A 10,351-nucleotide genomic window follows, 5' to 3' on the forward strand; every position below is an offset into this window, starting at 1 on the left:
AGGTAAGAACCTACAACATGAAATTAGAGCAAGAGGATGCAGCCAGATTCAATAAAGCATTGAATCCTTGTCCTTTTACAACCACTAAGTGTTTGACTCCTCATTTTCACCAATGAGTTTCACACACACCGCAGCTTCTGACTAGCTAAAAAAAAAAAACCCAAACAAAACCACAAAAAACCCCACACCCAAAAACAACCACCCCCAAAAAAGCCCAAACCCACAGAAGTCCAACCTGAACTAACTTAAAAATGATTCCTTCCCAGCAGTATTGCACAATAATCACAGTCCACACTTTTTGCTACCAGGTTACAAAAGTTAAATATTCAAGTAAGAGTTATGCACACAAACATGCAAGTTAAAAGGAATAAATGAAATGCTCCACTTTATTAAGAAAACAAAAATACAAAACTGAAGAATTCAAGGCTCCATGTACTCAAACACTACTGAAAAAAATGGTAACTTAGTTTTGTTTACTAGCAGTACTAATATTGACCAAGATTCTACAAGGTAGTGTTAAAAGTCAACATTTTCCACCATTTGTGCTGTAATAAGCCAGTTTCAAATTAAGAACTTGGTGCAGTTACAGTAAAGTCTAGATATTTAAATCAACGTGGCTTTAGTTAATACACTGTTTTGTAGGAAAGAGCTTTTTAGCTCAAATCATAGTTGTTTTCTAGTTAGTGAATTTTAAGATGCTTAAGAGTTTGTTTAGCCAGCTATAGCTCTACTGAATGATGTTCCATGCAAAGACACAGCTTAAGTCACCTAAAAGACCTGGATGCCATTTGCTTCTGGCTGCTAAAAATACAGAGCTCTGAAGGTAGGTTGTAGAACATAAAATTAACAGTGAGAATTGAGACTGCATCTAATTGTAGCATGTTCAAGCTGAACTACACACTTTGCTCTCAAGACACCCTGCAGACCATAAACATTCCCATTTGCTGGGAATACTGATCCAGTCACACCAGACAAGTGCTTGCTGCTTTAGTTTTGCCTGGCAGTTAGTTCAGCTTTCCTCAGATGCTTCAGTTATATATATCAGGAAGGAAAAGTTAACAGTTAGCTCTGACTTAGCAAGAGGAGCATTATGAGAAGCAGCAAAGAAAACAGACTGAGAAATGCAGCAGACAACCATATTAGCCTCAAATGAAGAACAGAAGACACTTCGAAAGTTTTCCTAACAATGCATGAAAGTTCACTTGCTTAAAGATACTTGAAATACAACTTTATTACCTAAACAAAAAAGAATGGGAATGACAGAAACAAGATTTTCCACTTAACACTCTGATGTGACTGCAGCAGTCTTATATTTGAAACTCAAAAGGGGAAGTAATTGCAGTCCAGAAAACAGCTAAATATGCAGGTCCAAAATATGAAGTTTGTTTTGGTTTTTTTTTCATTTTGTTTTTTTTTTAAACTGCCACATACACTCCGAAGCCCATTCATCTCTTTCAGCATCCCAAAGATTAAGCACATGTTCTGCTCAGCTAGATAATAAAGTGGCAAACACGCTGCACCACTGACATCACAGGACAGTTGCCTATAAAACTAGACTTCTGACGCTGGGCTCCAGCTTCATCCCTCACAGGTCATCATCTTCATCTGGCAGTGCAGTGGTCTGAGCAATCTGGAATAAAGCAAAGTTAACACTTAAGAACTGTTCTTCAGTTATTTGCCCCTTGAGTCTGAACACTAGTTATCAGGCCATCATTCAAGCTTTGTGCCTTTTCTCACTGACCTGTAAGTCTTGCTCATACTGTGCTGCCAGTGCTGGGTCCATGACAACTTCGGGTGGTGCAAGCGCAGGCATGGCAACAAACTCCAAGTTTGGATCTCCAATTAGCTTTCTAGCAAGCCACAGGAAAGGCTTCTCAAAGTTGTAGTTACTCTTAGCTGAAATATCGTAATACTGAAAAAAAGTACATATTATACATTATTAAGAAACTCCTCTAATATTTAGGGCATACACAGATTAACATTAACACACACAGAATCAACTCTACTTTTACCTCACTTTTTTTGACTGCATGACTTCTGATTGCACTTCCATAAACAGTTATAACTGTCTAAAAACAGTTTCAGGTAGAAACTGATAAAAGGCATTGCATCTTTTAAAAGATGGAACCTTCAGGAGGCAACAGTGCCTGTATCTTTTCCCTGTGACTTGTTCTACTTTAGTCTCCCTTCAGTCATCAGATGAGATTCTGAGCAGTGAAAGCCAACTGCACACAAGCTCTTTTAAGAACATCACAGCTCCTGCTCAAGGCCAGTGATGATCATCTTTAACATCATTTCCCTTTTTCAGGAAGTTTGGTTCAAACAGCAACACATGTGAAGCTGCCTGTAGTGACAAAGGCAGAGCACTTAATTACTGTCTAGAACCCAACAGCACTCAGCAGATCTAACCAATTCAGTTCCTGCAAACTCATGCCAACTTACCTGGAGATTCTTCTTCCTATGAAAGACAATGGATTTTGCCTTGACTTTTCTGTCCTTAATATCCACTTTGTTGCCACACAACACTATAGGGATATTTTCACATACTCGTACCAGATCTCTGTGCCAATTAGGTACATTCTTGTAAGTAACTCTTGATGTTACATCAAACATTATGATGGCACACTGAGCTGCAAGAGGAGGAACAGTCAAGTTACATCAGGAGTAACCACTTGCTTACATGACAGGACAGACAAAAGGTACCCCCAGAGATCCCACATTCAGGGTAAGCATCTGCATTAACATTTCCCTTTAAGTGCCACAGCTCTGACTGCCCATGTTCTGTTAACACATGCAAAGCACAAGTCCTCAGAACCCAGTCCATGACTGTGTCACCTCACACTCCATCTGAAACACCAGCCAGGTTTACCACCTTGGCCACACCTCTGAACAACTGGGTGTTGCACCATATGAAAATACAGATTACAGAAACCAACTTGGATTTACACAAGTATTTATCAGAAATTAGTTAACACCTATTTATCTCAGGCATCCTAATGAAGCTTTGAGCTAGGGTGAGAGTTGTGGTCCACATCCCAGGATGCCCTTGTCCAGAGCAGTTTCTCAAAGAACATGGGGGCTCAACTTCATCCAGATACTTGAAATGGAAAAGCAATGTCAAACTCTAATAATATCTTACAAAATTTTAAAGACAGAGGTGAGTGCCATGCACACAGAACTGATCTTTGAAAATCAAAAGTAAGGAACACGATCATACTTGTTTAGAAAGACAACCAGATTCTGGTATGAAGGTGTTCAACTTCCTCACTGTATCTAAAATCTTACAGTTTCTGTGTTCTAAATCCTTGCCTTAACACAGTACAGCAATACAGGTACAAATCTGGATTCAGATATGTATCTGAAGTTTCAACTTCAACACTTTCACATCTTAACCACCAAATTTCACCAGCAATTTCTCATCATTAAAGGTGCATCACTTCCATTAATACTGAAGCCCACAACAGCACACTAAAACACAATCTTAGCATGTTCCCACATTCACAAAAGTTACCTAGTAAAAAAAATTATCCTAGTTACATAAAAGGTTTGAAGACTCTTAACCCAGCTCATCATTGCAAGTCACACTGAGAGCTTCCTAAGTGGCCAACACAAACAGAATGAATGATTTAACTCTAAGAGGTATAGAAGATTCCCACATATACACACATCTTACCTTGGATGTAATATCCATCACGTAGGCCACCAAACTTCTCCTGCCCAGCTGTGTCCCACACATTAAATTTAATAGGGCCTCTATTAGTATGGAACACCAGAGGATGAACTTCAACACCCAGCGTTGCTACAGAAATAACACAAAGTAATGCACTTAGCAAGCCATAGACTGCACTTCCATTTGTAACATATTAGACCTCACATGTTTTTTGCAGACATACCTACATACTTCTTTTCAAATTCACCAGTCAAATGACGTTTTACAAATGTTGTTTTACCAGTGCCACCATCACCAACCAGGACAAGCTGTTGACAGATGAAGGAAAAGAGTCAGAGCAACACACTTTGAGACATTTATCAGTCATTTTAGAACAAATAATAATTATTACTACAAAGACCTTAGTCTTACAAGATGAAAACAAAAGGCTGAATTCCTCATGAAGCAACTCCCTGTACTGGGAACCAATTTGTTAAGCTCATTATGCTGCAACTCCAGTCGCTCTTGTCTAGTCCCTGTTGGTGAGAACTACAATACACTGTGAACATGGTTCTACTAAACTACCAAAAAAGTGACTGAATAGTATGTGGGACTTTCAACCTGAATGTGACCACATTTAGAGAGGAAGTAACTTAAACACCCACTGCAGGAACCCACTGTTACCTTACAATTAAAAAAAAACACAAACCAAACCAAAAAAATCCCCCCCAAACAACAACCCATCAACATCTGCAGCATTAACAAATGGAATACTCCAGCCAAGTACTGTGGGAAACACAAGTAAAAGCCTTCATGAAGCAGTCTTCAGGACTTCTAGCTGTTAAGATAACAAAAAAACCCCAACCCACCAACCACACATCACCAGAAGATTCTCTTCTGAAACACTTGAAGTTTTCTTCCCTGAGCAATTAGTACACAATAGAGAGCAGACTATTCTAATTTACTCCCAGCACTTTCTGCAGTGAACTTGCTTCTGAAATCTAAAAATTATTGTACAGGCAAAGATTCATTAACGTTTATTACAATGAACTACAAATACCATCAGACTGACACCGGGCAGCAGACTCTTTCTGTACAAATTGAATGCAATACTATAATACTACCAATGCACCATTAAGGAAAGACCAGCACTTCAAAACCAAACCTGCAGTCCACGTCGGCACTCGGGAATCGCTCGTTCCACTTTGCTAATGAGGGAGAAAAAAAGAAGAACCCAATCCCCTTACCTTAAACTGCACTTGGGGCTCTCCTTGGGCGGCCATGCTGGGTCTGCAGGGGAAATGGCAGCGTGTGAGCTCACAACGGGCCCGGCCGGAAGGGGCCGTTTCCAGCTCCCAACCCGCCTCCCTCCCGCGCCCCGCGTGCTCCCGGGCCCATCGGCGGGGCGGGAAGCGCCTCCCGCCCGCGTGCGGCGGGACAGCGCGCGCTAATGGCGGCGGCGCCCCCGCCCGCCCCAGAGCCCCGCGGCCGTCGCGCCCCGCGGCTCGGGGGCTCCGGCGAGGGGAGGCCGAGCCGCGGCCTCCGAAGGGCGGACTGGGCCACGGCCGACCCCGGCGCCGCTCCGCGGAGCCCTCCGAGAACCAGCATCCTGCCCCTCAGCGGGATCTGCCGCCCGATGGGGAGAGCCCGCGGCGAGTTATGCGGGACTGCCGAGCGGCGCCCGCCCGGGCCGGGCCTCCCTCCCTTCCTCCCGCCCGCACCCGGCGCGCTCCCCGCCATGAGCCATCATGACTGAGCAGCGCCGCCTTCCCCCCCACCCCTACTCGGGCCGCGGGAGCGCCGCTCGCCTCCCCTCACACCCCGCCCGCCCGCCCTTTTCTCCCGGACGGGCCCGCGCGCGGCCGCAGAGGGGGCCAAAAGCGCTCGGGCGCCGCAGCGGCCACACCGCTCCCTCAGGTGCAGCCTCCCCGCGATCCGGCCCATCCCCGCCGCGGGCTAACGGCGGCCGCCATCCCCCACCTCCCAGCCCCTTCCCCGCCGGCGGCGCTCTCCGAGGCTGCCGGGCGCGCCCCTGTTGAGGGCGGCCACAGGGCCCCGGGCCGGTACCTCTCCCGAGGCGTCTCCCGCCGTCGCTCGCTCCGTGCCGGGCGCAGGGAAAATGGCGGAAGCGCCGTTCAAATACCCGGACAGCGACGCCGCGCGGCCGCGGGAGGGGGCGGGGCCCGAGTCACGTGGTGCGAACGCGCGGGAGGGAGGCAGGGCCGGGCCGCGGCCATGAGGGAGGGAGAGAGCGGCGGGGAATGGCAGAGGGGTCGGGATCGTCCTGGCCAGCCTGAACCCTCCCCCGGCCGCTGAGACCCCTGAAACACTGACCCACCTCACCCAGCGCCACATCCAGACGCCTCCTGAGCATCTCCAGGATGGGTGACTCCACCAGCCCGTTCCAATGTCTGACTACCCAAACAGTATATTTTCTAATTTTTTCTCTAATTCGTTTTGGTTTTCTTCTAATATCTAATCTGACTCTCTCCTGTCTCAGCTTGAGGCCATTTCCTCCAGTTTTTTCACGTCTTGATCTTTGAACCTTTCCGCTGCACCCGAGTTAGGCTGTGATGAGTGCAAGCCTTTTTTTTTTTGAAGAATCCAGAAAAAATGAACTTTTACAGCTCACAGTCCATATTCCTGCAGGTTCCTTGAGGCTCCCCTTGGTAAAACCAAACACACTGTATTTGCATCAAATACAACAGGAAACACAGGGCATAGCAATGTATTGGGAGGGAGAAGGCGGAACAGGGAATGGTGGAAGAGATGGGACACCTCACTAAACCTCCTCTCAGCGAGCTGTAAGGAGTGAGAAGATCCCCCGGAGCCTCCTCCAGACTAAACAAACCGAGCTCCTTTAGCTGTTCACCATAAAACATGTTTTCTCTATCTTCCACAAGCATTGTTGCCCTTCACTGGACACTGCACCTCAGTGTCCTTTTTAAGGTGAAGGGCCCCAAACTGGACACATCTGCATCTCAGAGGTCCCTCACTGTCGCCCTGCACCATCCAGCCTGTGACACATGGAGTGGTTCCCTGGCAGTGCCACCCTGGGCAGCCCCAGGCTGGGAGGGCACCCCAGGTGTTCTGGGGAGGGTTGAGGCTGAGCTGCCCAGGACACCCTGTGGGGCCTCCCTGTTGAATCACCAAAATCGCAGCAAGAGGTGTTTCAGTCAGCTGATGATGCTCTCTCTGCAGACAAAGCTACTCAGAAAAGCTATTAAAGTGCCTCCAGGATGGTTTAATGAAGTGGTTGTAAACAGCAGGAGAGTTTAATTGAACAACCTTAAGGTAAAAAGGGCTGTGGTCAAATGGGCTTTCTTTAAATGTACCTTGTGACCATTATTTTCCATTCTTCATATAAACTGATCTGCATTCACTTGAGAGTGCAGCAATAAAAGTAAAAGTTGTTTTCTGAGCCTTGGATTTAGAATAGTTCTGTAAGCTCTTAAAATTCTCTTGACACTATAGTGGAACAAAGCTGTTTAAAACTCAAAGAACATCAGAGTTTTGCATATGTCTAAATACCAAGTTCGTGGGGTCACACTGATTTTTAAGGTCTCAGATTTTTTTAATCCATTATACTTAAATTACTTTTATGTGGCCTGCATAATCTGTGTTGGTGCACACCATAATCTAGAATAAATAATTTTTTTATGTATCTCTGAATGGAATTGACACAGCAGGTGATATATACAAACATAGTTTCTTGTTATTTTTCTACTGATACAGACACAAAATACAGACAAAGTTTTACAAGAGTGGCTGAACTGTGCTGTAATTTTTGCTTTATTTGATAGTGCAGCACCAATCCAAATGTTGCATAAGATTTTCTTGGAAAAATCACTGGCATGTTGAATTTGCTTTCCCTTTTTGGGACAACTTGAGGTTTTGTGTGGTTTTCAGCATTTTTGCTGAGCACCTCTAGGTGTCAGGATTATTTTTTCAGAATATGTAACTCAAATTTTTCTCAGCACAATGCTTTCCTTATAAAACCCTGGTGAATTCCACCTCTCTTCCTGACAAATAGGCATGTGTTCATAAATAGGTGCCCACAAAGCCACATTAGTGAAGTTTGGCAGATTTTAAGAATATAAACACAGAGAGGAATAAAGCAACCTGTACCTGAGTATAGAACAGTCACTGTACTTTAGAAATTTCTCAATATTGTTACAAATTTACTACTAAACTACTTTTTCCCTGCAAAATATCTAATTCTTTATTTGGGATAATTAAAAAGTCTATCACAGCATTTGAGCTCCTGGCAAATACTTGTTTCATTGTTACAAAGATAAATTCCTATGGGGGAATCTAGTTTTTATCATCATGTGTAAGTGTTCAGTTCAGAAGATCCACAAAACATCTGCTGCAGATAACCCCATTCAGCAAAGGTAACAAAACACTTCCAGGCACTCACCAGCAGTGTCAGATCACTATCTTAAAAGATTGGAGTCCATGAGATCAATAGGCAATCAGCAGAATAATTACTTTTAAAAGGTCTTTATATTTCCTGTATCTTGACTTAGGTCAACTGTGAACAAACTTAGCAACTCTCTGGCACAGGTAAACATACAAAGTGAAAAGCATCAGGTATGAAGTGTTTGAAGATGCAGATGGGAAATGGTACAAAAAGATAAACAGTCACAGAGCTGAACAGCATATTTGAACATTACTGTATTAGTAAGAAAGAAAATAATTTTTTGTACTGTAAATGGAGGAAACAATACATGCAGGCAAGCAGTGGGAAGGGACATAATTGTACTTCCTAGTTAAAGCAGCAACTGTGGAAATGTCCCTGGAATCCAAGCTCTGGCAGCAACAGAGGTTCCACACACTTGGGGTTCAAGGCAACACAGGAAATTCCTCTAAAAAGCTTGTGAGGAAATTACTCATTTTCAGGATAGGTAAAATGGGTCACACAGCAGAAAGGTTCAATCAAAATACGTAATCAAAAGTCAAACTTCAGTATTTTTTCACCAAGTAAAATATATCTTACTCTGGGTTCATTAAGAAACTGCACTCTTGGAAGATAAGCATTTACTAGAGCAATGATGAAAGGCAGATGTAGATCTAATTTTTTTTAGAAAACAAAAATTCAACAGTTTACTGTCATTTAAGCAGCTGCTAATTCAGTATCTCTAAATTCCTTATCCAGCACTGGAATGTAATTCTTTAAATACATGAGGAAAATTATGCATGAGATTATTATGCTCAGCTTCCAAAAGTATCATCTTTAGAATTTGCTGAACATGTAGTCTAGAAGATAGTCTGTGTATCACAGAATACCAGAATGGGTCAGGATGGAAGAGACCACACAGGGTCATCTGGTCCAACCTCCCTGTTCAAGCAGGGTCATCCCAGAGCAAATGGCATTTTGTCCAGACAGTTCTGGAGTATCTCCAGTGAGGGAGACTACACACCCTCTCTGGGCAACCTGCTCAGTGCAGGTCACCCAACAGTAAAGTTCTTCCTCATGTTCAGGTGGAACTTTCTGGGCATCAGTTTCCACCCATTGTCTCTTGTCCTGTCGCTTGGCACCCTCGAGCAGAGCCTGGTCCATCTTCTGACACCTCCCTGCAGACACTGACAGGCATTGATTGATGGGTCCCCTCTCAGTCATCTCTCCTTGAGCCTTTCCTTGTCAGAGATGCCCCAGTCCCTTCATCATCTCTGCAGCTTCCAGTGGACCCACTCCAGGAGCTCCATGTTCCTCTTGTCCTAAGGAGCCCAGAACTGGACACAGCACTCCAGATGTGGCTCACAAGGGCTGAGTAGAGGGACCTCCAACTATACCCTGTGCCACTGATCGCAGCTCTCTGGGTTCTGCCGTTCAGCCAGTTCTCAATCCATCCCCTCATCCAGTCCACACTTCCTGAGTTTGCCCATGATGGAACTGAACAGGAATTACAGATAGTTGACTATAGTGTGAAGCACTACACTGTAGCAGGCACCCAAGAACAACCACAACAGCACTGAGGATCTTTCACTTCTCAAGTTCTATTTCTGACCAACTTCCAGGCCTTTAAGACAAAGCTGGTTTTGTACAGATTTAGGACTTTAGTGAGGTTTTGGTGTTTTACTGGAGCCCTAAGCAGAACGTGTGCCAATATGCATTAGTTGAAGAGTTAAAGTCACCCTCTGCTCCATGGAATGTGAGCGTACAGCTTTCCTTTAATTTCTTCTACTCATGGAATCCAGTATGGATCGCTCTGAGCTGTTCTGTGTGAACTGAACAGAAGCCAGAACCGAAATAAGAATATTGTTAGACGGTCAAGGGTTGAGTCTGTGGCCAGTGATGAGCAGCAGTGTCAGCAACAAGACCTGCAATGGGCATTTTGGACTAAACATGAATTCCATGGTGTCCGAGCACAGCCTACCCACATCAACCAGGAAAGAATTAAATGAATTCCACTAAAAATAATCATATTGCACCATTTTACAACTCCTTCAGTCACGACAGCCCCCCACAATCGGATGTGTTACAATTTCTCGTGGGGATCTGCCTGGCGCCGCCGCTTTCCTGGGATGGGAATTCCCGGGGGGAGCACCTGCGGTACCTGAGCTCTTCCACATGGAGCTCCTTCTCCTCGTACACATCCACAGAACCTCAGAGCAGTTCAGGCTGGAAAGGACCCGAGGATTTCCCTCTCCTCGTACACACCCACAGAACGGCAGAGCAGTTCGGGCTGGAAGGGACCT

At 44.8% G+C, this 10,351-nt stretch overlaps 1 protein-coding gene across 1 annotated transcript; it reads right to left on the minus strand.

The window, feature by feature from the left end:
- Positions 1–368: 368 nt before the first annotated feature.
- On the minus strand, positions 369–5,820 carry RAN (RAN, member RAS oncogene family). The gene is made up of 7 exons (XM_071572167.1): positions 5,717–5,820; positions 4,897–4,939; positions 3,894–3,978; positions 3,674–3,799; positions 2,443–2,630; positions 1,742–1,912; positions 369–1,630 (listed from the first exon to the last, which is right to left on the minus strand). Exons 2-7 carry the CDS (start codon positions 4,930–4,932, stop codon positions 1,586–1,588), a joined length of 651 nt encoding a protein of 216 aa, XP_071428268.1. The 5' UTR covers positions 4,933–4,939; positions 5,717–5,820; the 3' UTR covers positions 369–1,585.
- Between the last annotated feature and the right edge of the window lie 4,531 nt (positions 5,821–10,351).

Source organism: Pithys albifrons, chromosome 17 (genome assembly GCF_047495875.1).
Source record: "Pithys albifrons albifrons isolate INPA30051 chromosome 17, PitAlb_v1, whole genome shotgun sequence".
NCBI lineage: Eukaryota > Metazoa > Chordata > Aves > Passeriformes > Thamnophilidae > Pithys > Pithys albifrons.